Source organism: Drosophila rhopaloa, unplaced genomic scaffold (genome assembly GCF_018152115.1).
Source record: "Drosophila rhopaloa isolate 14029-0021.01 unplaced genomic scaffold, ASM1815211v1 contig_163, whole genome shotgun sequence".
Taxonomy (NCBI): Eukaryota; Metazoa; Arthropoda; class Insecta; order Diptera; family Drosophilidae; genus Drosophila; species Drosophila rhopaloa.
The window spans coordinates 13,272,178-13,294,768 of record NW_025335043.1 but is presented as its reverse complement, the minus strand read 5'-3'; the positions used below and the strand labels follow the sequence as shown (position 1 = coordinate 13,294,768).

Below are 22,591 nucleotides of genomic sequence, written 5' to 3'. Positions count from 1 at the left end.
GATTTAATTTTTCTTAAAATAAACAAAAAATTAATTAAAATATTGTATCAAATTATATAATTTTTTTCTGTGCACTTATGGCTTACCGCTCGCAATCGTACATATGGTTAGAGCTTCCTCCTCGCCAGCTCATCTTTCGGCCATTGTCAAGCTATGTGGCGGAATTAAAGACCCTTTACTCTCCTATTCTTCTATTGCCGCCATCGCACCGGCAATTGCTTTTGGTACGCGTCTAATTGGAATACGAATTTCATTTGCTGCTAGTTTGTAGATTGAAGTTGGTAGTCGCTTGTTATTGTGGCCGCTTGTTTTTCTTTTCTCCGGTTGGGAGGTTTTTCTTAGGACAGGTCACAGTACCAACACTCGATGATTTGTTTTCTTTATGTCGAAGCTTTCCACGGAAAGTTGTTGGTTGCATAGAAAACATTCTAAATAAAGTAATCTCCATATTTTCTTACTATGTCTTTTAGTCTTCGGAATGAGTAATGACTTATGATCCTTTAAAATAGTTTATTTATGGACTCGGCTTTCTTGAAAGTAAGTCTAACTGCCTGTTAAGTAAACCATCACTATCTCTCCAACTGTGCATCTTTAGCTTCTTGTTATGCATTATTGTTGCGTGATTTAAAATATGTGTTATAAATATTTATAAATGCAAAAAGAGAGCAGCGATGTGTAAGACTGGTAATGGAATTCCATGTTGTAACTTTAAGCACCCGTCAATGCAACTATAGCTCGTGGTAGTTATAGCAGCCACACATTATTGTGTTGCCATGTCTGCACTTGCAATAAACAAGTTGAGGAAACGCCGGCACGCGCTATTTGCCATTATTAGAGAAAATGTCGCGACCTTTGAGAAAGGATTACCGCACTGCGGACTTTGAGCAGCTCAGTAAGATGATCAAGGATCATCCGCTGATGAAGGCTCCTGAAACGGAGCAGCAGCAGTTGCAAAAGCTGCGAACGCCGGAGTATCGAACAAAGTGTGTGATGAGGGCTTCTCTGGATGACATTGCTTTGGGGGTGAGTCTTTATGATACTGGCTTTCAACGCAACGATATTTATTATCTTCCCATTTGAGATCAATCTCTATAAGCTGCAGCTGGACAAGCCGATGTCACCCACTGTTGAGGAACCGGATTACTTGAAGGAGCCGGCTCCCTCGGCCCGTTCCGCAGCCTCCGCTCGTCCACCAGCCACGCCCTTTATCAAGGTGCTGCTCCGCAAGACGCCCATGGTGGTTCTGTTCGAAAGTCGCAGCATGACCGCCTTGGCGGACACGAATGAGGGTCGTCAGGTGATGGAGGACAACAGGAAGTACGAGGAGCTGCTCTCGGGAGTCGACAAAACACGGAGGACAGTAGATGCGGATACGCAAACCATGACGGCGCTGATGAAATCAAGACTGGTAAACACCGAACGGCTGACCACCGCCCAGATGGGTTCCTATGTGTCCAACTTCGAGATGTACGACACCTACACTGACCTGGAGAAGTCCACCACGAGTGTACAGGTTCAGGGCGAAAAGAAGATGGAGATAACGACCTACCACGTGGGCGGAGTAGATCAGTTTGTGGCGATCAATAGCCTTCCCGGTTTTCGACTAGCTCTCATGTTGACCATGCGCATCCTGGCCAGCAATGTGTTTGAGCCGCAACAGCGCCGCTACAGGAATATGGCACTGCCGGATCCCTTGGCCGAGGATGTGAAGTTCAAGTACCGATTGGGACTGCTTTGGCGACTAAGTCCACCTTCTTCAAATCCAAAGGTGCATCAGGCAGTAAGCGATGTGAGCTTCTGTCCCAGTAATGGTGACATAATGGCGGTGGCCTATGGTGTTTATAGCCATGGCAAGGTTGGCAAGTTGCCCAAATCCGGATGGGTCTATGTGTGGAACATCAAGAACCCAGTGAACCCGGAAAGACGTTACAACTACCAGGTGGCAGTGGTCACAGTGGAGTTTTCACCCACACAACCTCAACTATTGGCCATCGGTTTGCATAATGGAAGCGTTGAAGTGAGGGATATTTCTGGACAAGATCTCCCTCCACTAGCCATATCCCAACGTTCATCTTCGCCCCATTTCGAGCCAGTCACCGCCATCAAATGGATATATTTCGAGGGCGATGTGGGATCCAGGAATCCCCACATCACTCCCTTTTTGGCCACCTCGCAGGCGGGAGCGGTGACCAAGTACCGGCTGATAAACAGCCCCAATCTGCTGGGATTCGAGCAGCAGCGCTTGCAGCGGGCGGAGGGCGAGCTGGAGGGGATTCCCATCGAGCGACTGCCTCCTGCGGCTTCGCTCTTGGCCAACAGGCATCCGCAGTGCTTGGAGATAGTCCTCGATCCCGTGCAGGCGGATATGTACTATGTGCTCACCGACGAGGGAACTCTCTACAAGTGCTCCACCAACTACCCACTGCAGCATCTGGAGCTGAGGCAGGTGCACGATGGGCCAGCCGCGTGCATGGAGTTCTCACCGTGGTCCCCAAGACTGTACCTCACCTGCGGGAGTGACTGGTGAGGATTACTATATGATTTTAGCAGCGTTTTCTTGGCTTTACGTATGTATTTCTTATATTTACCAGGTGCATTCGAATTTGGCTGGCGGGAATCCTTCTGCCCATTGTAACTCTGCAGCACCACCTGTCTCCGGTGCACTGCGCCCGCTGGAGTCGCACCCACTCAACCATCCTGGTTTCGCTCAGTCGCAGCACTGTGGATATCTGGGATCTGCGTAACAGCACCATGAAGCCGGTGTCCTCCACCATAATCGATGCTGATATCTTCTACTCCACCTTTAAGTGAGTTCCTTTTGATTAATCTTTTTATTCCATTTGTTAGTAACTTAATTTGTATTCCAGATTCACGCACTGCGGTCGTTCGCTGGCCGTGGGAAATGAGGCTGGCAACCTGCTCATGTTGTCCTTCGAGGACATGCCCTTCCCCCCGCACTTTCAGTACAAGCAGCTGAAACGAGCCATCTTCAAGGCTTTGGCCATGCAACCAGATCTTCGCAAGCAGGTGAAAAGCGTTGGACACTTTGGCTACCCCGGGGGAAAGAAACAAACCAGAGCTTAAGTTTCTACTTAATGTATAATTTTAACAGACAAAAATGTTTATATTTTTATAATAATAAATGGAAAATAAATAGATACTGAAAGCAAATAAAAGCAAATGTTTTTTGGTGGGTGTTTTTATAGGTGGGCGATAATAAATCTATTGTGGTTCCAATTTGCAAAATTCCTACTTTTATTCCTTTTCCTTTGAGCTTAAAAAGTTGAGAGACCTATTTCAGTTAATATCAGTTTCAGTTTAATATTCCACAAAGTAACTTTAGGTTCTTTACTGGTACTCTTGATACTCAGACACATTTCAGAACACATACATATGTGTTTCTTTCACTATTATTCTTGCCACAATTCCTTACATTACATGGCCGCAAAGCCACTTGAACACTAAAGCTCAACTTTCTTGACACCTTGAGGTCTTTTTCCTATCGGAACTAACTCATAGCCGAACAGGTCTTATCAATCACCTGCTTTTACAATGCAAATCACGGCCCGGGGTATAAGGTAGCTCCCAGTACCTTGAGCATATGATAGCCACCAAGTTCAAGCCACCGACGACGCCGACAAAGTTTGTGGTTAGCGGCGCAATGGCGATGACGACGTGGCTGACTTTCCCAGGTTTTACTGCTCATTTAGTTGAAATATAGACGTTCGCCATGCCTCATCTTCTGCGGCAGAACATGTTGTTGCCCAATCCGCCCACGGTGGTCATGCACGATCCTCGCACCCACCTGCGGCACCTGCCCCCCGCCTACAGTCCCGCCCAAACTCCGTTGAGTCGCGAACGGGACTTTGCCCCGCAGGTGCGCTATAACCTGGAGTCGCCACGTAAGCCCAAGTTCCGACCCTGCAAGGTCATCTTTGTGGGCGATTGCGCAGTGGGTAAGACCGCCATTGTCAATCGGTGAGTCTATAATAACATACTTTATGAAATTCTATTAACTTACCTATTTTCTTGCAGGTTTTGCTTCGACAAATTCCAGTCGAATTACAAAGCCACCATTGGCGTGGACTTTGAGTTGATAAACTTCAGCATTCTGGGTCACAACTATAGTCTAGAAATGTGGGCTTAATTCCCTACAATACGGTTTAAATTTAAATTATAAATATGGTTTGTTTTCAGGTGGGACACAGCTGGTCAGGAGCGATTTAAATGCATAGCTGGAGCTTATTATCGCAATGCAAGTGGTAAATATGAGATAGTGCTTAGAATGACTTTCGTACATTCAATCTATAAAAGTACAAGAGTCTGATAAGTTTCCAAAATCATTCACTAAATCTTTACTTACACTTTTTCTTGGGGTAATTAAAGTGATAGTGGTGACCTATGACATGTCGAAGCGGGATACCCTGGAATCGGCGAAAAAGTGGCTACACAGCGCACTCAACTACAACACTAGCCAAAAACCTCTCATCTTTTTAGTGGGCACAAAAGCAGATCTCTTGGTAAAATGATTTGTTAATGAAGATTATAAATAATTAAAGTATTTAATTGGCAGACGAAGGAGGAGTTTGTACGCATGGAACGATTGGCGGGATTGGTAGCTGCCGAACTCCAGGCCGAATACTGGTCCGTCTCAGCGCGTTCTGGTTTCAAAGTCACTGAATTCTTTCAAAGGATTGCTGGTTTAGCATTTGAAGAAGCTGTGAAGCAGGAACTTAAATCAATCAAAAATAATCCAAAAGAAACGGCGACTCAGTCATCAGTTAAATCGCAAACATTTGGTAAGGCTTTTTGATAAAACTTATATACCTTTGCCATTAAAAAATTTTTATTACAGATTTACGTAGCTTTTTTAGCAGTCGCTTTTCGCCTCAAAAAAATGGGTGTGCTTGTTAGCCCAGTTATTTTCCAACCAATATTCTAGTTAAAAATATGATTTTTAATTTAATGTATACAATACAACTAATATTTAATTTAGCTACGAATAATAAAAATAAGTATAATTAAATTTGTTGAATAAAAGTAAATTTTTCCAGTTTCAACGATGAAATATTTCGGAGTACTTTAACACGAATTTATATTGCGGCATACAAAAAATAAATATTAACAGGTTACCGATCTTATTTGATATCAATTTACTTAATTTTATTCTTTTTGAATTTAAATTTGAAAAGTAACAGAGTTGCCATACATTGTTTCAGCTGTGTTGCGCGCGCACAATGTTAAGATAACCTCTCCACCACCACTGTTAAGTTAATAAAAAGTTCTGTTAAGCGCACCAAAAGCGTGCTGTTAGGCGCGAAATTCCATCGATCTGGCCACCCTTCTGTCAAATCGGGCTTCCGCTTTTTGACAACTGCCCCTCAGTTTTCCTTTTCATTTCTTTTTCTCGTAGAAATGCCACCCAAAAAGCCAACCGAGAAGTCCGGTAAGGATTTTTCATATAAAAATAAACGAAAAATGCGTGAATTGATCAGCAAAAGCAAGCCGAATGCAGGGCCTACAAGCGGGAAATCAAAAAAGTGCGGAATATTGCGATTTTAAGGCAGAAATGTGTTTATACTGATGGCCGATAGTTTCGGCCACGTGCGGTGTATCTCTATAGGATTGCTTGAGTGTGTGTTCAAAAGGGCAATGTAATCTATAAGAGTGTTAAATTTAAAGTTAATGTGATTGAACGGGGTTAGTTAAATTAAAAAGCGTCTACTTGCTTTGCTGATTGATCAGGCCTAACCTAACTTCGCATGAGAAACATGTTTACTAATCTGGATTTGGTGCCCTTCTGTTTACAGCTAAGCCTGGCGACAAGAAGCCAGAGCAGAAGAAGGCTGCTGCGGCTCCCGCTGCCGGCAAGAAGGAGGCTGCTCCGGCTGCCGCCAAGCCAGCGGCTGCTGCTCCCAAGAAGGCTGCTGCCCCGGCTGCCAAGAAGCCCGCTGCCGCTGCTGCCAAGAAGCCAGCGACCGCTGGTGCTGCTGCCAAGAAGCCCACGGCCGTGAAGAAGACCGTGGCCACCAAGGCCAAGGGCAAGGATGCCAAGAAGAAGATCCTCGCCGGCAAGAAGCCCCAGTCCGTGCTGGCCAAGCTCTCCGCTAAGGCTCGTGCGGCTGCCAAGGCCAAGAAGGCTGTGAAGCCCGGCGCCAAGCTCGTCAAGGGAACCGCCAAGGCCAAGGCTGTGGCTCTGGCTAACGCCAAGAAGACCCAGAAGAAGGTATATAAATCGTGCATCCATAGGTATCTTTGATTAACCTTTTATTTCCACTCTTTTCCAACAGATCGTCAAGGGAGCCTTCGGCACTCGCGCCCGCAAGGTGCGCACCAATGTGCACTTCCGTCGGCCCACGACCCTGAAGCTGCCCAGGAGTCCCAAGTACCCCAGGAAGTCGGTGCCCACCAGGAGCCGCATGGATGCCTACAACATCATCAAGTACCCGCTCACCACCGAAGCGGCCATGAAGAAGATCGAGGACAACAACACCCTGGTCTTCCTCACTCACCTGCGCGCCAACAAGAACCACGTGCGTGCCGCAGTGCGCAAGCTCTACGACATCAAGGTGGCCAAGGTGAACGTGCTCATCCGCCCCGATGGCCAGAAGAAGGCCTATGTGCGCCTGGCGCGTGACTACGATGCTCTGGACATTGCCAACAAGATCGGCATCATATAAGCGGTGCAATCTGCGGTAAAGTGTGGAATGGGCATCGCGTTCTACATTTTATATGTAGAGTCTTTTCTATAAACAAAATATTGCTAAGCTGACACGGTAGAGCGAGGATGAACGTTTCAAAGTTGTCTGGGTATAATAAAACCACTCAAAAACTAAGTGTGGGTTTTCAATTTGGGTGGGCTTAATATTTCTTTCAGGTTTTTTCTTCTAGGCTGCATTCTTCATACCCTAACATTTGTCAAGGTGAGTTTAATGATTGGTCACTGGTAATCCTCTTGCTAACGTTGTTTTCCTTTATCGCAGACTATCCTAAAACAACAAGAACCGTATCTACAGAAAAAAAAAGGTAATTATAATTTTGGTTTATAAAAATAAACTGGAAGTAGCGAGTTGATGATATTATGAGTAGGAATCTCATTGAGCTTCAGTCATGCGTTGCTTTGAAATCAATTTTAATCTCTTCTGATAATATCATTTTTTAAACAACGATGCAATCTTTTAAAATTCCTTACTAACCATTATGTTTTATTTCAGTTGTTCCAAATATTATCTGGCTCTTGGACTACTACTTATAAAGGTGTGTATATACTTACTAATCTGCAATTTAAAAATAAGCATGTTCTGATGATATTTTGAGTAGGAATCTCATTGAGCTTCAGTCATGCGTTGCTATGAAATCAATTTCTCTTACTGATCATAAAATTTAAACAAACGACTAATATATTAAAAATCCCAAACTAATCAAGATTTATATTTTATTTCAGTAACTCCAGAGTGTATATGCATCCTCGAGGAACTTCTTAAAAAGGTGTGTATAAGTTTTGTAATACAAAATATAGATTGTAGTGATGATATTTTGAGTAGGAATCTCATTGAGCTTCAGTCATGCGTTGCTTTGAAATTAAAATTGTCTCCCACTGATCTTAAAATTATAACTATTTTGTCTTACGTTTCTAAACGAATCTAACGAGTCTCCTTTTATTTTTATCTTACAGAAATGGCTCACCAAAAGGATATAGTTTAATGTATTATTAAATTAATTGCAAAATAAGATACTCTTCAACTTATATTGAAACATTTGTAGTTTTTATTGTTGGCATTTTTAATATCTGCGAAACTGCTTCCTAAATTTGTCGTAATGGTAGTCATCTGTGGCTCGTTTGACTCCATTGGGATTAGTTTGATGCTGGGCAGACTTGTTACCGTCTCTCTCCTCCCGTTTGCGTCTCCTTTGGTCGCTGTTATCCTCGATGTTGACTGGAAATAATCGTTATTGAATATATAAATGTGCATAAAGGCTTATAAACTTACATCGATTGTGCTGCATAAAGTTGACCGCCATATTAGTGGGCACAAACTGGGAGGGACCGTCCTTTTTATTCTTAGCATCCTGCAGAAGCTTCTGCTTGGCATCCTCGGTGGCCTCTATGTTGCGGATCTTGGCCACAATGCCAAGATCAACTTCTGGGATTCCATTCAGCATTTGGTTGGACAACATCTCCTCGGATCTGTGGGAGGACGACTGCCTAAGATGGTCGGGAAGGGCGTACAAGGCGGCATCCTCAGGCGTGAGGTATTTGTTCACATCACCATCGTCCTCTGCCGTTCCTTCTGTGCCGCCTCCTTTGCGTTTTTGCAGCTCCTGTTCGATGTACTTCATCATTTCCTCGTCCTCATCACGCTTGTTTGTCTCTGCCGAGAATTGGGTGCCAATTCCCACGTCGTAGGCGTCGTCCGCCTCCTTCATCTTTCCAGATTTCAACTGCTGCATATTGACCAGACCACCAGTCTTCACATTAAAGGGATCCTTGATGGCCAGCTCCTCCTCGGGGGCTACCTTCTTGCCCAGTGCTAGACCTACTAAGCTGACGCCATTAGGTCGCTGTCTCAGGCGCTGCCTCTCCTTAATCTCATCTAGGGTCAGTCTATATAGAATTAAATTGTTGAATTGGTTAAACACATTAACGATTTAAAGGCTTACTGTTCCTCCGGATCTTCATCATCTGAATTCTTGCGTTGCCTTAGGTTTTTGCGTCCTGATTTTTTAAAGAAAACCTTGGGGGTTTCCTCAGGTTTGGTTTCTTCTTCATCACTCATGTTTATATCTTAAATTTATATTTTAGTTTTGTAATTGAAAATAAAATAAAATAAATTTGTTTACGTTTGGTTAGCAGTATGACCGTAGCGGTGGTTTTACAAATATACTCAAGATACATTTTTAAAATGAAGATTTTATAAAAAGTATATTTTTAGGAGCCAAGCGGTATATTTTTTCGAATTTTCCGCGGCCACACTGGCGGCGGCATTCTCTGCAGGAATTTCGCATATTTTGGCATAAAAAGTGTATAAAACTAAAAGAAGTAACTAGATAAAGCCCCAGCGCTCAGTTTCAAGCGTGCAGGATCGAGAACACAGGTGAGGAAACCAACCCAACTGATTGCAATCAACTTTTGCACGCACTGCAACTAAAATCGATTTTCCCTGTGCAAAACTGCAGCGCTGGTGGAGCACCCAGTGGTCGCCGGGAGACGCTGACAGTTTAGAGGGTCTCGCAGGACATCAATCAGCATGTACAACGGCATTGGACTGACCACGCCCCGTGGCTCCGGCACAAATGGCCACGTGCAGCGGAACTGGGCATGTGTGCGACCTGGGAAAAAAGACAAGGACTACCGCGCCGAGGACGACACCAAAAAGCTGGACGCCCAGCTGAACAGGCCACCTAACAAGGAAATCCTGGACCACGACCGCAAGCGCAAGATCGAAGTCAAGTGCCTGGAGTTCGAGGAGATTCTCGAGAAGCAGGGGTAAGTTGGGGATATTCGGTATTACATGTCGTGTGTAATGACAATCCGAGGTTATATAACGCCGGTTTGGGTCTGTTGCTTTCTCCTCTGTTTATGTTTACGTTGGCGCCTGGTAGCTCCCATCTGCCAACTGCCAACTGCTCTTTCCTGCAAGAGAGCGGACGCACACGCGCCGAAACGAACAATGAACAACCCCCAGACGGGTGGCGAGCCACCCTTAAGAGGGCAGGCGACCTCCACCCCCTCAGTGCGTCACATGTGAGCACTCTTCCGGTGGCCCGGACCCTGCTGGTGGTGAAAAAAGTGCATTTCAGTTGTAGAGATTATTTTGAGTGAAAGACATCCGCATGTCCGGGCAGGCGGACAAAAAATTCGAGCACTCCCTACCTAATTTAGAGTCTAGATAGTTGCAAAGTCCCATTTTAGCCTTATACATTTAATTAAGCTTGTCTAAAAGGTACAATTAAGCACTCTTAGCCTCTGAAACATATCTAATTCAACTAAATTCCATATTCGCAGACGCACACCGGAGGAAATCAAGACGCATGTGGACTCCTTTCGCCAAAAGTTAATGGGACAGGGCAAAACAGATCTGGCCAAGGATGAATTCGGACGCGTAGCGTAAGTATGACTCTTTTTTAAAAAGCTTATGTAATTTAAAATAAAACGTGCGCCAAGTGGACAAATCAATAAACGGTTTAACAAAGCGACGGTCTGGTGAAATCTCGGCCAGCTCACGACAGCTGTAAACCACATACACGGAAACACATGCGCCGCCGCAGCGCCCACTTCGCCACCCCCTTAAATCCGGGGGCCAATCACAATCGAGAAGTGGTAGAGAAAAAGCTGCTGCAAAGATTTTCCGGGATGCCCTCGGCTTTTAGTCACTTCAAGTCTTCCAAAGCCACAGCAAGTTGGCCAGCTCGCTCTGAAATCGCCGCGAAGCAATTAGATATATATATTTATACAAATTAGAAGTCTGTTAAAAAAGACCGACTAAGTGTCCTAGGCAAGGACAGCGAAAGGCGGGCGATGGAGATGGCGCAGAGGAGCCGCTGCAGAGGACCCGGAAAAAAGTGTCCGATAAACGCAGGAAAAATCAATAACCTCCCCTTCAGAAACCAGGCAGCAAATGCAGCCATAATCCTATTAATCAAAAGGGAAAACCAAATTTAAAAGCGAAGTCCCAATGACCGGGAGGGAGTGCTCGGCACCCAGGCAGCCCTTCAAGTGTGCCGGAGGAGGAGTGGAAAAGCGATTGCACCCGCTGAAGGGAATCCCAGTGGCGGCGGTGGTGGTGGTGACAGGCAGCAGCCCTTGGGCCACCCCTAAAATAAAATCAGCATTGCAACCCGCTGCCGGGCCGTGGATTAAGCGCTCATGTCGTCGTCGTTGTGTCTACTATTATAGTGGTTGTTGCAAGTGCTAGGAGTGGAGCCCCATGCAAATGGTGTCAGGCCAACCGAGGCAACACTTGATACCAAAGCCGAACGAATGCAACAAATCACTAAATAAGTCTTCCAAACATAGTCAGTAATTAATTAGTCTAAGTCGCGAAGTTGAGAAGGAAAGTACACGAAGTTGTGGCAAGCGGATTAATTCAAATAGTTATTGCATTCTGATCCAATGTCTTCTAAAATTATCCAACGTCTTCCAAAACGATAAGGATATAAGTTTAATAAAAATGAATAGGGCTTTACATAATGTAGCCCAAAATAAAAACAAATAAATGCTAATCCAACGTCTTCCAAACGTAATCGATATAATTATAACAAAAGATCTTATAAAATAACAATTTTTGTATTTATATAAAGAACAAATATTTTAAAATTCACTGTCTTCCAATAACGTGGATTTATAAATTTATTTTACAAAACAAAATAAACAAAAATAAAAATATAAATGCGTCGCGATAAAGAAATATAAAATCCACTGTCTTCCGATTATATGGATCTATAAAGTTAAAAATATATTTTTATTAAAAACCAAACGAAAAAACTGAAATCAAATTCAAGTGTTGAAATCCACTGTCTTCCGAATACATGGATTGATATGGTATAAACATTTAAATTAATTAAAAGCAAACGTTTAGAAAAAAAATAATAAATTAGTGCAAACTAATTAAGTAACAACAATTTGAATGCTTAAAACTTCGAACTATTTCGTTATCTTTAAAAACTTGTAACCACCAAAACTAAAAACATTTTATTAAGGCAATATAAGCCTTTCAATCGTGTAACCAATAACAAACACTTAAGTGAATATCTTGAAAATTGAGATATAAGAACAAGCCAACATGCTCTCCTCAGAGATCTACAGTAACACAACCACATCCACATCTGCGGCAACGGCGGCAGTGGGAGCCACAGCGGCTGCCTCGGTGGCCACTGCGACCACAACCACAACAACGATGGCAGCCACCACGGTGCAGGTGGTGAAAACTAAGAAACGCCGTAAGCGACGCAAACGCGCAGGTCATGCAATAGCCTTCACCACCGAAAAGAGCACCACCCCGCCCGGTAGCAACACGACCAGTCCGCGCCCCCAAACCGGAGAGAACCAACCCTCCGCTCCGGCTGCCACCGCCGGGGGCAGGAAGTGCAAGGCACCATACTTCCAACACGACAACCGGGAGTACCTGGCCAAGTACGAGAGCTTCCGTTTGACCGCCCACACGTGGAACTATGCGGCGGTGGCCAGGAAGTTCAAGCCCTTGCGGCCGGCGTTGGCAAGCGGCGCCAACAAGACCAGGCGACCAGCAGTCTCCAAGAGGTCGCACCCGGAATGCGCCTGCGCCTGCCAGCAAAAAGAGCCGGAGCCGGCACTTGAACCCGGTCAGCGAACAGCTGAGCACTCCATCCAGAAGGAGCTGCCTGCGTCACATGAGAAAATAAATATTGATGGCAGCGTTCTACTCGAGCTGCTTAAGTACTCCTCGAGCAGCCTGCTGGAGACACTGCTGAGAGGCGGCAGTGCGGTGGCAACAAGGTGGCTGGATAAAATAAAACCCAATTTATTTATCTATTAGTACTTTTGCTTTTTATAAAATAGTTCGTATTATTTAAAACAAGAGAGAACGCTATAGTCGGTTGCCCCGACTATCAGATACCCGTTACTCAGGTAAAGGGAGTGCGAGGGAGATGGAGATAGAAACTTTGATCACGCATAACTTTTTAACGAATGGTCCGATTTGAAAAATTTCTTCTACATTTCGATAGGTATTGATAAACACAATAAAACTGCATTTTTACTTTTCCGAAATATTTAAATTTTTAAAATCGTATCTAAGCGATTGTGGGCGTTAAAGGGGGCGTGACACCTTTTTGAAATAAACTTGCGCTGCGTAGGAACTCCTAGAATCTGCATGCAAAATGCCAATCTTCTAGCTTTTATAGTTTTCGAGATCTCAGCGTTCATACGGACAGACAGACGGACAGACGGACAGACAGACGGACAGACGGACATGGCTAGATCGACTCGGCTAGTGATCCTGAACAAGAATATATATACTTTATAGGGTCGGAAACGCTTCCTTCTACCTGTTACATACTTTTGCACGAATACAATATACCCTTTTACTCTACGAGTAACGGGTATAAAAATGTTTTAAATAGGCCATGCAATTTAATTTGTGTATATAGGTATTATTTTCATTTTAATTCACTCTTGCATTTAGTAGGGATTGATTGTATTTGCCACTAATAATTAACGCAGAATATTGGCGAACAAAACATTTGTAATAAATTAAATTCATTAATTAGTATTAATAAAATTCATTAATTTTCTACTTGCAGTGCTCGTGACACCCATCAAATAGCCGAGGCTCAGCAGCAAAAGAACGCCAAGCTGCGCGAGGCCTTCAACATATCCGAGTACTTCGTGGAGGGCAGCAGCTTCGACAGCGACCGCAAAGCGAAGGAGGACCTGGCCAAAAGCGTGGCTCTGCAAAAGGAACTGGACGCCCAGCGCGAGAGCCTGGCCGCGGCGGCAGCTGCCGCAGCAGCAGGCAAGGACAAGGAGACCGGGAAGCGGTATGCCCTAGTGCGCACTCCATCCCGCGAACGGGAGCGTGATCGCGACGGAGGCGATGCGACTGCCGCCAGCGGGGATGAGCGCGAACATGTCTCCAAATCGGACAAGAAGAAGCGCAAGAAACGCGCCAGAGAGAGGTGCGTAGACCAAATATAATATTTCACCTTATTGTTGTATTAACATAAATATTTCTTTTTCCAGTTCGGCCAGTCCTGAGCGCAAGAAGGACAAGAAGAAAAAGTCGAAGAAGCACAAGAAAGAGAGGTAAGAGTCCTGGCCGGAACACAAATCTTCAATCCTTCGACAACCGTAGTTCTGTGTTTGTTTCCTTTGCTCTTTGTTTGGACTCTACAGTCATGATTTTCGTTTTGTTCTTTATCGTACATAGTAAAATGTAAACACGTGCGCTTAGAGCGTGAAAAATGATACTATGTAACTATCAATCAACTGCTTAATACATTTTGTTTTTCGTCTCTACTCCTTCTTTTACATTGCATTTGAAACCACAAAAGGGACTCATATGAGAAAGAAAGTAAAAAGAAGCGAAAAGCCACGTACAAATGACTCACACTTAGTTTTAAACGAGCTAACACTATCCTACAAAACATAAGAACCAATCCAATCAAGCGAAATGTTTCAAATGCCTTTCTGCAATATATACTTTCGATAACCTAACACTTGCCAAGACAATCTTTTATTTGAATCTGTGTGCAGCGAGAGTGAGTAGTGTGATCAGGGATCTAAGTACGTATGGGTTGTCCACTAGCCAACACTCCACACACTTACCCACACGAAACCCAACTCAACCAAACCTAAACTAACCCCAACTGATCACAAATATTTCCCCCACAATTCGCCCATTCACATTTCCCCAAAAACTATGCCCGGCGGTAAGTAATAATTCGATTCTACAATCTATAAAAACATAGAAACTGCATTGCCAACTAAAAATACAAAACAAAACACAAGTAAATTTCTAATAGAAATTAAACCAATACAATAAACGATAAAGTTAAGAGGTCTCTCTGTGTGTTGCAAAAATTAAAAGCGAATTACTTTCTCATCTTTCTTTCTATTGTTATGATTACCTTCTATAATGTTAAGACAAAGCAATTTGCGCAGTTTTCGATGAAGGTAAAGCACTGAACCACAAGTAAACCTATTTATACATTGCTGCTAACCAGTATTTTGGAGCTCTAGGGCTACCGAAAGCGCCTTGTCCAATCTGTGTGTCGTAGCAAGCACCTGAACACTTTTAAATAGCTGACAAAAAAGCGTGATTGTGGATCCACTAATCCTAAATGGGACCTAACCTTCTACTTGCAGTAAGTCAAAGAAGAAAAAGTCGCGTAAGCGCAAGCACAGCGAGAGTGGCCGGGATAGCGACAAGGATAGTGATGACGAGGATGATAGCAGCGAGGAGGAGCGGCGCGAGTCGAAGAGTGCCCGAAAAAAAGCCAAGAAGGACAAGGTATGCAAGGGTTAGGACCCTAAACCTGTTGCTCTAATGCTATCGATTGTACGTGGAGAAAGGTGTGAGGAGAGAAAGCCAATGACCGGAGGTGGAGTGCATGTTTCGTTGGCCGAACACTGAAGACATGTCCATTTAACATGTATGAGATTGTATAAAACAAACTCTCCAATAAATAGTCCAGTTCTGACGCTCTTTCTCCAATACACCACCCCGCCAATATTGTAACATATGCAGATATATCTATTCCTTTATTGTACGACTCATCCTTTGACTAACAACCAACTAATTATTACGTCTGACCAAAAAATCCGAATGGAAGTACTGCCTCTTTCTCTCTATATATTAATAATATTATTACCTGTATATGATGATATCTCGTTTGACTTTTCGTTTCGTTGTTTCAATTGTTCACCAAATATTAAACATACGCCATTTCTTCTCTTGCTTATTTACTTCTTTTTCCACCAAATAAAACATTCAAAATAACGATTGACAAAATAACCAAGTACTGAACTATAATCCTGCATATAATACGTTCTCTACCTTATAAATACTAAAGCATACAACTTAATTAGTAAACAAAAAATTACCAAAAATCACCCACAAATATTGTAAAAGGTAAAAAGGCTTCAAACGCATTCTAGTATAATCTCTTGATTTCTTTTTGAATACTTTACCTTTTCTTTTATTCCTATAGATGCTTAGAAGAAAGTCATTGTTATAAAGAGGCCATCCACATGAAAGCAAACAATATGTATTCGAAAGTATAATTTAAAGAACTGTGAATGGCCTCTAAATCTGTTTTGATTTTCAACTTTTTTTGAAATTATTTTCAACGATTTTCAGTTACACGTAGATCGTTTTTCCAACAAAATCAAACCAATTAATTTAAGTAAATTCAAGAAACGAAAAGAAATTTATATTTTGTTTATGAAAACCCTTGGCGCTTCATTGATATAGGATAGCTTTCAATGGCTCTCTTGTAGTTTTGTAAGTACTTTCATTTGACTGTTTTCTTTAAGCTACTAATAACAACCATATGATACCTAGTGCGAAGTGATAGCCGATCAAAACTCTTGTACAAATGCAGAAAAAAGCGAAAGCAAATCTGTTTCCAGTCCTAGAGAGAATGCTTGCGAAAGTCAAACGCTGCAAAATTTTAAGCACCAAACTCGAACTTCATATGTCTATCATGCCATAAAGAATGAATTATGTTTGACATTACTGCTAACAGTTAGACTCTTAGCAAAAGCGCCTAACATTTTAGTCGGTCCACTAACACTTCATACTCTTTTATTATGCAGAAAAAGCGTGACAAGAAGCTGAAAAAGAAGTCACGTGCCCGTGCCAGCTCCACGGATTCGGAGCGCCCAAAGTAAGTTGAGATTTACGGCTAACCAAGAACCTAGAGATTAATTATGCATTGTTTAGCTCTCCTGCGCGCAAGGAGAATAAATCGGACAAGTCCCGCGGAGGGAAATCATCCAAGGCCAATGAGAAGGCTTCGCAGCAGGACAATGCCACCCGCAGTCGATCTCGCGAGCGTCGTAAGGACACGAAGACCAGGCCACACGAATCTCCCATGGACAATCGACTTCCGAAGGCGCGGGAACGGTCAGCGGCCACTCCGCCACGAAAGGAGCCCGAAAGGCAGCGAGAACGCTCAAAGGACAAACATCGGTCTAGGGAAAGACAAAGGTCAAGGGAAAGGCAGCGATCTAGGGAAAGGCAGCGATCTAAGGAAAGGCAGCAATCCACGGAAAGGCACCGATCCAAGGAGAGGCAGCGATCTAAGGAACGGAAGCGATCTAAGCAAAGGCAGCAATCCAAGGAAAAACAGCGATCCAAGGAAAGGCAGCGATCCAAGGAAAGGCACCAATCCAAGGAACGGCAGCAATCCAAGGAAAGGCAGCGATCCAAGGAAAGGCAGCGATCAAAGGAAAGACAGCGATCGAAGGAAAGGCAGCGATCGAAAGAAAGACTGCGGTCCATTTCCAAGGAGAGACACCGATCCAGGGAAAGGCAGCGTTCCAAGTCCAAGAATAAACAACAATCTAAGGATAAGAAACAGTCGGTGATCAAAAGGCGAGACAGATCAAAAGACCGTTCAAAGGAAAATAAGCGTTCAAACGAGAGGCAAAGATCAAAGGAGAGGCAACGTTCTAAGGAAAGACATAGATCAAAGGACAGGCAACTATCCAAAGAAAGACTACGTTCCAAGGAGAGACCACGTTCAAAGGAGAGACTACGTTCCAAGGAGAGACTACGTTCCAAGGAGAGGCTACGCTCCAAGGAACGGCAACTTTCCAAGGAACGGCAACGATCCAAGGACCGGAAACGTTCCAAGGAACGGCAACGATCTAAGGAAAAGCACCGCTCCAAGGAGAGACGTTCTAAGGAAAAGCACGGCTCCAAGGAGAGGCAACGTTCCAGGGAACGTCCTGCCAAGGAATCTCGAGCCATAAACTCACCCAAGGAACGCAGTCCCAAAAAGAAAGACGACCGCCGTCAGCGATCTCCTTCCATCGGAAGCAGAAAGCAAACCGATGATCGCCGTCAGCGATCTCCTTCCATCGGAAGCAGGAAGCAAACCGATGACACTAAGTTAAGGCGCGACTCCCGATCCCGATCGCCAGCCCATTCCCCAGAGGTGCCGCCCAAGAAGACGGTGCCTACACCAGCCTTCAATCCCTTCAAGGCGGCCGAGGACACTGTTAACGATATCCTGGGCACGAAGTCGGTGATAGTGGCCCTGGAGCAGTCCAAGCGCCAGAGGGCGGCCTCCAGCTCGAGCTCGGATTCCGACAGTTCCAGTAGTAGCTCGTCGGCCTCCCGGACGCCATCGCCTAAACCCACTCCGAAAAAACACAAGAGGAGGAGCAGGACACCAGAACCAAAGGAGGTAAAGAAGGAGGCCAGTCCCAAGAAAGAGCGCCGCAAGAGTGTGAAACGGGAGCGATCCACCTCCCCGCGAATTCCCAAGCCAAAGAGCAAGGTGGTCGAACCGAGTCCCAAGCCAGCGAGGCGTCGTTCTCGCTCGAGTTCCTCGGAGCTGCGCTACTCGCCTGCAGAACGGCATCCAGAGCGCTACCAGGACATCATTCAGGACAAGAAGCGGTCATCCAAGGCTAGGGAAGCACCGACGACAAAGCCTGCTCCAGTGGTGCGCCTGAGGGCACAAAGCGACGATGGCAGCGATGCTGAAACAGGAGTAGATGGCACCGCTTTGGAGGAATTCCAGCAGAGCAGGCGGGAGCACGAGGAACAGCAAGAACTGCGCATGCTGGAGCAGCTAAAGTCCGGGATCGCGGCGAAGGCCAAGCAAAAGATCAGGATCATGGAGAAGGACCCGGCCAAGGAGGGCAGCGAAGTAAGTGGCAGCGACCTAGTGACGGCTACTAAACGTAACTCGCTAAGCGAATTCCTTGTTGCTAACAATGTGACCGCATTGATTAACCCACTGACAACGACCACGCTAACGCTGACAACCACGCCCCCGCCGCCCTTGGCGGTGATCCTGCCGCTGGAGCAGCACAAGGAGCAGGTGCAGCTGCGGGATCCAGACCGGGAGCTGCCCGTGACTGTGGAGGAGCCGCTCAACAAAAGGGACGCCAGCACACCGCCCATTTGCAAGACGCCCCACGTGGCGGCGAATGGCGAGGCCAGGAGTCCGACAGTGGGTTACAAAATCCACCTGCACCAAAGGCCGCCTCCACAGCACCTGCACCAGCAGCACCACCAGCCGCATCAGCAGCAACATCCGCAGCAGCATCCCTCGGGGAAGCGCATCTTCCACAACCGCACGCTGAACAATAACCCTAACAGTAGACATAGTACTAACAACCCTCATGCATGTGGTGGTGGCGGGGTCCCTCATTCGAATCCCAACAGTAGCACTGGCAGCGGCAACAGCAGCAACAACCCGGGCATGCTGCCCTTCCTGGCGGGCACGCCGGGCACCTACAACCGCACCACCAACCGCCTCAACCACGGTCCCCTGCTGACCGCCACCCACTACAACATCTGCAAGAACCACCAGCACAGTCTGCAGCAGCAGCAGGCGCATCACCTGGCCCGTGGCCTGGTCTACAACTCGGCTCTGTTCGGACACGGACCCCGGCACCCGGGACTCCTGTCCCTGGCTGGAGTCGGTGTGGGCGTGGGTGGGCAGGGTGGCCCGCTGCTGGGGCACCCGCCGCATGTCCGGGGTGGTGGCGGTCCCATTAGCTTCAATGCGGCGGCAGCGGCCGCGGCCGTGGCTGCCAATAGTATTAGCTACCATCATCATCATCATCAACACCAACAAAAACCGAAAATTGTTATAAAACCCTTCAAAATTCACGATCCACAGCCCCTAGTCGCAGCGCTCGCGGACAGCTCGCTGGTGGACGCCATCGTCTCCAAGGTTTCCACGGCCACCGTGGCGGCGGCAGCGGCGGCGGAGAGTGCGGCTCGCAGGAGCAGGAGTCGCGAGCGTCGAAGCCGCAGTCGGAGCAAGCGGCGCACCAGCGGAAGCCACCATCGCCATCACTCCAGCAGCCGCTCGAGATCGTAAGTAAAAATTCAAAACTAATTCCACTACCATTTTTTTTTTAAATATGTTGATACGAAAGTTTATGGAAATTGGGATAACATTTTAAAGTAAAATATCACGAAATGAATAGGTTTTTCAAAATACCTTTTCCACATTTTCTAAAATGACTGCCGAAAAGTCACCTAAACCCTGCACTTCTAAGCCCATAACTTTTCTTACAGACATCCGATTTACAAATGGCATACTTCGAAATGATTGTGGTTTAACTCTCTAAAAAACTGTGTTTTCAGTTTGTTTTGAATATTGGGGTCGATTTTCCGTCATTTTAATGATGTTACCCCTTTCCAAATTTACGAAAAATGGCTTTGTTGAAAAGTCACCTAAAACCTGCACTTCGAAGCCCATAACTTTTCTTACAGACATCCGATTTCAAAGTGGCATACTTCTAAATGATTGTGGTTTAACTCTCCAAAAAACTGTGTTTTCAGTTTGTTTTGTATTTTGGGGTCGATTTTCCGTCATTTTAATGATGTTGCCCCTTTCCAAATTTACGAAAAATGGCTTTGTTGAAAAGTCACCTAAAACCTGCACTTCTAAGACCATAACTTTTCTTACAGACATCCGATTTCAAAGTGGCATACTTCTAAATGATTGTGGTTAAATTCTATAAAAATCTGTGTTTTCAGTTTGTTTTGTATTTTGGGGTCGATTTTCCGTCATTTTAATGATGTTACCCCTTTCCAAATTTACGAAAAATGGCTTTGCTGAAAAGTCACCCAAAACCTGCACTTCTAAGCCCATAACTTTTCTTACAGACATCCGATTTACAAATCGCTTACTTCAAAATGATTGTGGTTTAACTCTCTAAAAAACTGTGTTTTTAGTTTGTGTTGAATTTTGGGGTCGATTTTCCGTCATTTTAATGATGTTACCCCTTTCCAAATTTACGAAAAATGGCTTTGCTGAAAAGTCACCTAAAACCTGCACTTCGAAGCCCATAACTTTTCTTACAGACATCTGATTTCAAAGTGACATACCTCTTAAGACTTGTGGTTTGGTTTTTTAATAATCTGCATTCAAATTTTTTAATTTATCTTTGATAATTTTTATAACGACTTCAACGAGGTTACCCATTCCAATAAATAAGAAAAATAGTAGTATAGGCGCAATCCTCTTCTAATTTGAACCACTATTTGCCACCAAAAAAGCATGATTTGTGAAATCTATTAATATGTACTCATGCTGTATCCCATCTCTCTTTCCAGGCGGTATAGCTCATCCAGCAGCCGAAGCGGATCGCGCAGTTCCAGGTCCCGCTGCGGGTCGCACTCTTCCCGCTCCAGCTGCTCATCGCACAGCAGCTCGGGCAGTTCCTCCTCCGGCAGTGGTTCGGGATCATCACAGTCAGGCTCTCGGTCCCCCTCCATCCCAAGGCGTCGCGGCTCACCAAGCTTTCTAGACAGACGTCGCATAACCAGGTAGCTAGACGGGATTCAATGTCTTTATCTGCCTTGGTTGAATAATTTGTTTATATATTAATTCCTTTATTTTATATTTTATTTCCTTAATTTCGTAGCCGTCGATCGCCGCGCAGTACAAGACGCTAGTTGATTGCCATTATCCATTATCCGCTTGAGTTGCATTGATTTGACATTTTATTTATACAACATGTAACGCCTGATTTCGTCTTAATGATTTTATTTTTTTCAGCTGGCTCAGGAATTACTTATAATTTGACTTTTTAATTATCCACCACCAACTCTCTCTCTTATATATATTTTTGTAGCTTTTCAATTGTGTCCTGTTAGTTGCTCGTAATACAGCAAAGCCGCAAATAAACTTTGTCACCTTACCGATTATATGGTTTTTTAGGATTTTATTTGATTTTTAGCCAACAATTTTATGTTCCTTACGATTTTCAGTTTGGTGAGTTATCCATTCGATATATAATTTTTTTGAAAAGGGCAAAAATCGTTTACTTATAGTATTTTATATTTACAGTGCCCGCAAGCGACCGATTCCGTATCACCACAAGGCCGCCGGTGAAGGCGAGCCGGAGGAGGTTTCCAGTTGCTGCTCCAGTTGCTTCAGCCGCGCCAGCAGTCCCACCACGCCCCTTCTAACGCCACTGCGCAACAGCCGGAGTCCCTCGATGGCCGCCTTCTGAGTGTTAACCGCCTCGCTGCGCAAGATGTGCGGCGAGTCCTGAGGCAAGACACTCGACTCCAAACCCCTCGATCAATCTCATCCTAGTCACCAGCCCAACCAGTCAGATAATCCGACTTCTAGCCCTTAAGATAGTTGTTATTCGCATTTAACTTGTTTTACACCTGCATTCCGTAGTCCTAAGTTAGTCGTCTGCCCATGAATTTACTAGCGAAATTATATTGTAGCCCCCGATATTAAGCCAATAATACTCGTTCGCCTTTGCTCGATTATTTGCTAGTTCTAAGCTGCGTTTTAATATAAATAAATTATTTGTTGCCTCTCGAAAATTGTTTTCTTTTTCTTACAAATTGTACCTTTTTGCTGCACAAACATTGGAAAAAACAGCTGATCGGTTAACACTTGCTTGGACTTCTGGTCACTTTCTGAGTGTTTCTGTTCGCCTAGTACTACAAAGTGGGAAATTGTCCACTTTGAATGGCAAAAATTAAATTTGGCCGGTCCAATTTTACAGGAAAATTTAGATTTATGGGTTTGAAAGACCAGGCGAACACAAAAATTAGTAGTTGTCCAACTTTCGTTTTTATTCAAAAAGCAAGGCCGTATTCAGAATTTTGATTGCTCCTGCTGACTACGCCTATGTGTGCTTGAATACAGGTAACGGTGAATTTTTGTAATTCTTACAACCCAGCAGCCACCTACTGGGTTTTCTGTTGGCCTGGTGTCGCAAATCAAGAAAATAACCACAAAATGGTTTTTGATAAATTTTGTGTCGAGTTGGTCCGCCAAATTTCCGATATTTCTCATTTCCAAGTACCAGGCGAGAAGAAAGTCCAGTAGGTAGCTCTGCAAACTAGAAACCCTGCAGCGCTGAAAAGTAGGCAATACAAACAAATAA

At 44.7% G+C, this 22,591-nt stretch overlaps 5 protein-coding genes and 3 non-coding genes across 14 annotated transcripts; 7 read left to right on the top strand and 1 right to left on the bottom strand.

Moving 5' to 3' along the window:
• The first annotated feature begins 840 nt into the window (after positions 1 to 840).
• LOC108039941 (dynein axonemal intermediate chain 4) lies at positions 841 to 3,084 on the top strand. The gene is made up of 4 exons (XM_017117120.1): positions 841 to 1,023; positions 1,082 to 2,523; positions 2,592 to 2,807; positions 2,868 to 3,084. Exons 1-4 carry the CDS (start codon positions 841 to 843, stop codon positions 3,082 to 3,084), a joined length of 2,058 nt encoding a protein of 685 aa, XP_016972609.1.
• Positions 3,085 to 3,730: 646 nt separating this feature from the next.
• On the top strand, positions 3,731 to 5,026 carry LOC108039940 (ras-related protein Rab-34). Its single transcript, XM_017117119.1, has 6 exons — positions 3,731 to 3,978; positions 4,036 to 4,137; positions 4,198 to 4,262; positions 4,387 to 4,520; positions 4,574 to 4,799; positions 4,856 to 5,026. Exons 1-6 carry the CDS (start codon positions 3,731 to 3,733, stop codon positions 4,912 to 4,914), a joined length of 834 nt encoding a protein of 277 aa, XP_016972608.1. The 3' UTR covers positions 4,915 to 5,026.
• Positions 5,027 to 5,337: 311 nt separating this feature from the next.
• On the top strand, positions 5,338 to 6,836 carry LOC108040000 (60S ribosomal protein L23a). Its single transcript, XM_017117224.1, has 3 exons — positions 5,338 to 5,446; positions 5,811 to 6,226; positions 6,291 to 6,836. Exons 1-3 carry the CDS (start codon positions 5,416 to 5,418, stop codon positions 6,678 to 6,680), a joined length of 837 nt encoding a protein of 278 aa, XP_016972713.1. The 5' UTR covers positions 5,338 to 5,415; the 3' UTR covers positions 6,681 to 6,836.
• A 219-nt stretch (positions 6,837 to 7,055) lies between these two features.
• LOC123037452 lies at positions 7,056 to 7,156 on the top strand. Its single transcript, XR_006417497.1, has one exon. It is a non-coding gene; the product is annotated as a small nucleolar RNA Me28S-Am2634 (small nucleolar RNA).
• A 133-nt stretch (positions 7,157 to 7,289) lies between these two features.
• On the top strand, positions 7,290 to 7,384 carry LOC123037463. The gene has a single exon (XR_006417508.1). It is a non-coding gene; the product is annotated as a small nucleolar RNA Me28S-Am2634 (small nucleolar RNA).
• A 128-nt stretch (positions 7,385 to 7,512) lies between these two features.
• LOC123037462 lies at positions 7,513 to 7,611 on the top strand. The gene has a single exon (XR_006417507.1). It is a non-coding gene; the product is annotated as a small nucleolar RNA Me28S-Am2634 (small nucleolar RNA).
• A 127-nt stretch (positions 7,612 to 7,738) lies between these two features.
• LOC108039999 (telomere length and silencing protein 1 homolog) lies at positions 7,739 to 8,916 on the bottom strand. Of its 2 annotated transcripts, XM_017117222.1 has the most exons (4): positions 8,842 to 8,916; positions 8,662 to 8,785; positions 7,992 to 8,605; positions 7,739 to 7,937 (listed from the first exon to the last, which is right to left on the bottom strand). In XM_017117222.1, exons 1-4 carry the CDS (start codon positions 8,894 to 8,896, stop codon positions 7,783 to 7,785), a joined length of 948 nt encoding a protein of 315 aa, XP_016972711.1. In that variant the 5' UTR covers positions 8,897 to 8,916; the 3' UTR covers positions 7,739 to 7,782. The 2 variants fall into 2 exon arrangements, with proteins under 2 accessions (XP_016972711.1, XP_016972712.1); XM_017117223.1 differs by having other exon boundaries at positions 8,662 to 8,865.
• A 55-nt stretch (positions 8,917 to 8,971) lies between these two features.
• On the top strand, positions 8,972 to 22,022 carry LOC108039964 (serine/arginine repetitive matrix protein 2). Of its 6 annotated transcripts, none has more exons than XM_017117163.1 (11): positions 8,972 to 9,095; positions 9,178 to 9,487; positions 10,007 to 10,108; positions 13,282 to 13,656; positions 13,721 to 13,783; positions 14,846 to 14,990; positions 16,298 to 16,368; positions 16,425 to 18,363; positions 19,345 to 19,544; positions 20,793 to 21,005; positions 21,529 to 22,022. In XM_017117163.1, the coding sequence occupies exons 2-11, from the start codon at positions 9,249 to 9,251 to the stop codon at positions 21,692 to 21,694; spliced, it is 3,513 nt and encodes a 1,170-aa protein (XP_016972652.1). In that variant the 5' UTR covers positions 8,972 to 9,095; positions 9,178 to 9,248; the 3' UTR covers positions 21,695 to 22,022. The 6 variants fall into 6 exon arrangements, 5 of the variants coding, with proteins under 5 accessions (XP_016972652.1, XP_044313543.1, XP_016972653.1 ...); XM_044457608.1 differs by adding an exon at positions 11,807 to 12,475 and having other exon boundaries at positions 16,425 to 19,544; XM_017117164.1 differs by lacking the exon at positions 21,529 to 22,022 and adding an exon at positions 21,104 to 21,386.
• The last annotated feature ends 569 nt before the right edge of the window (positions 22,023 to 22,591 follow it).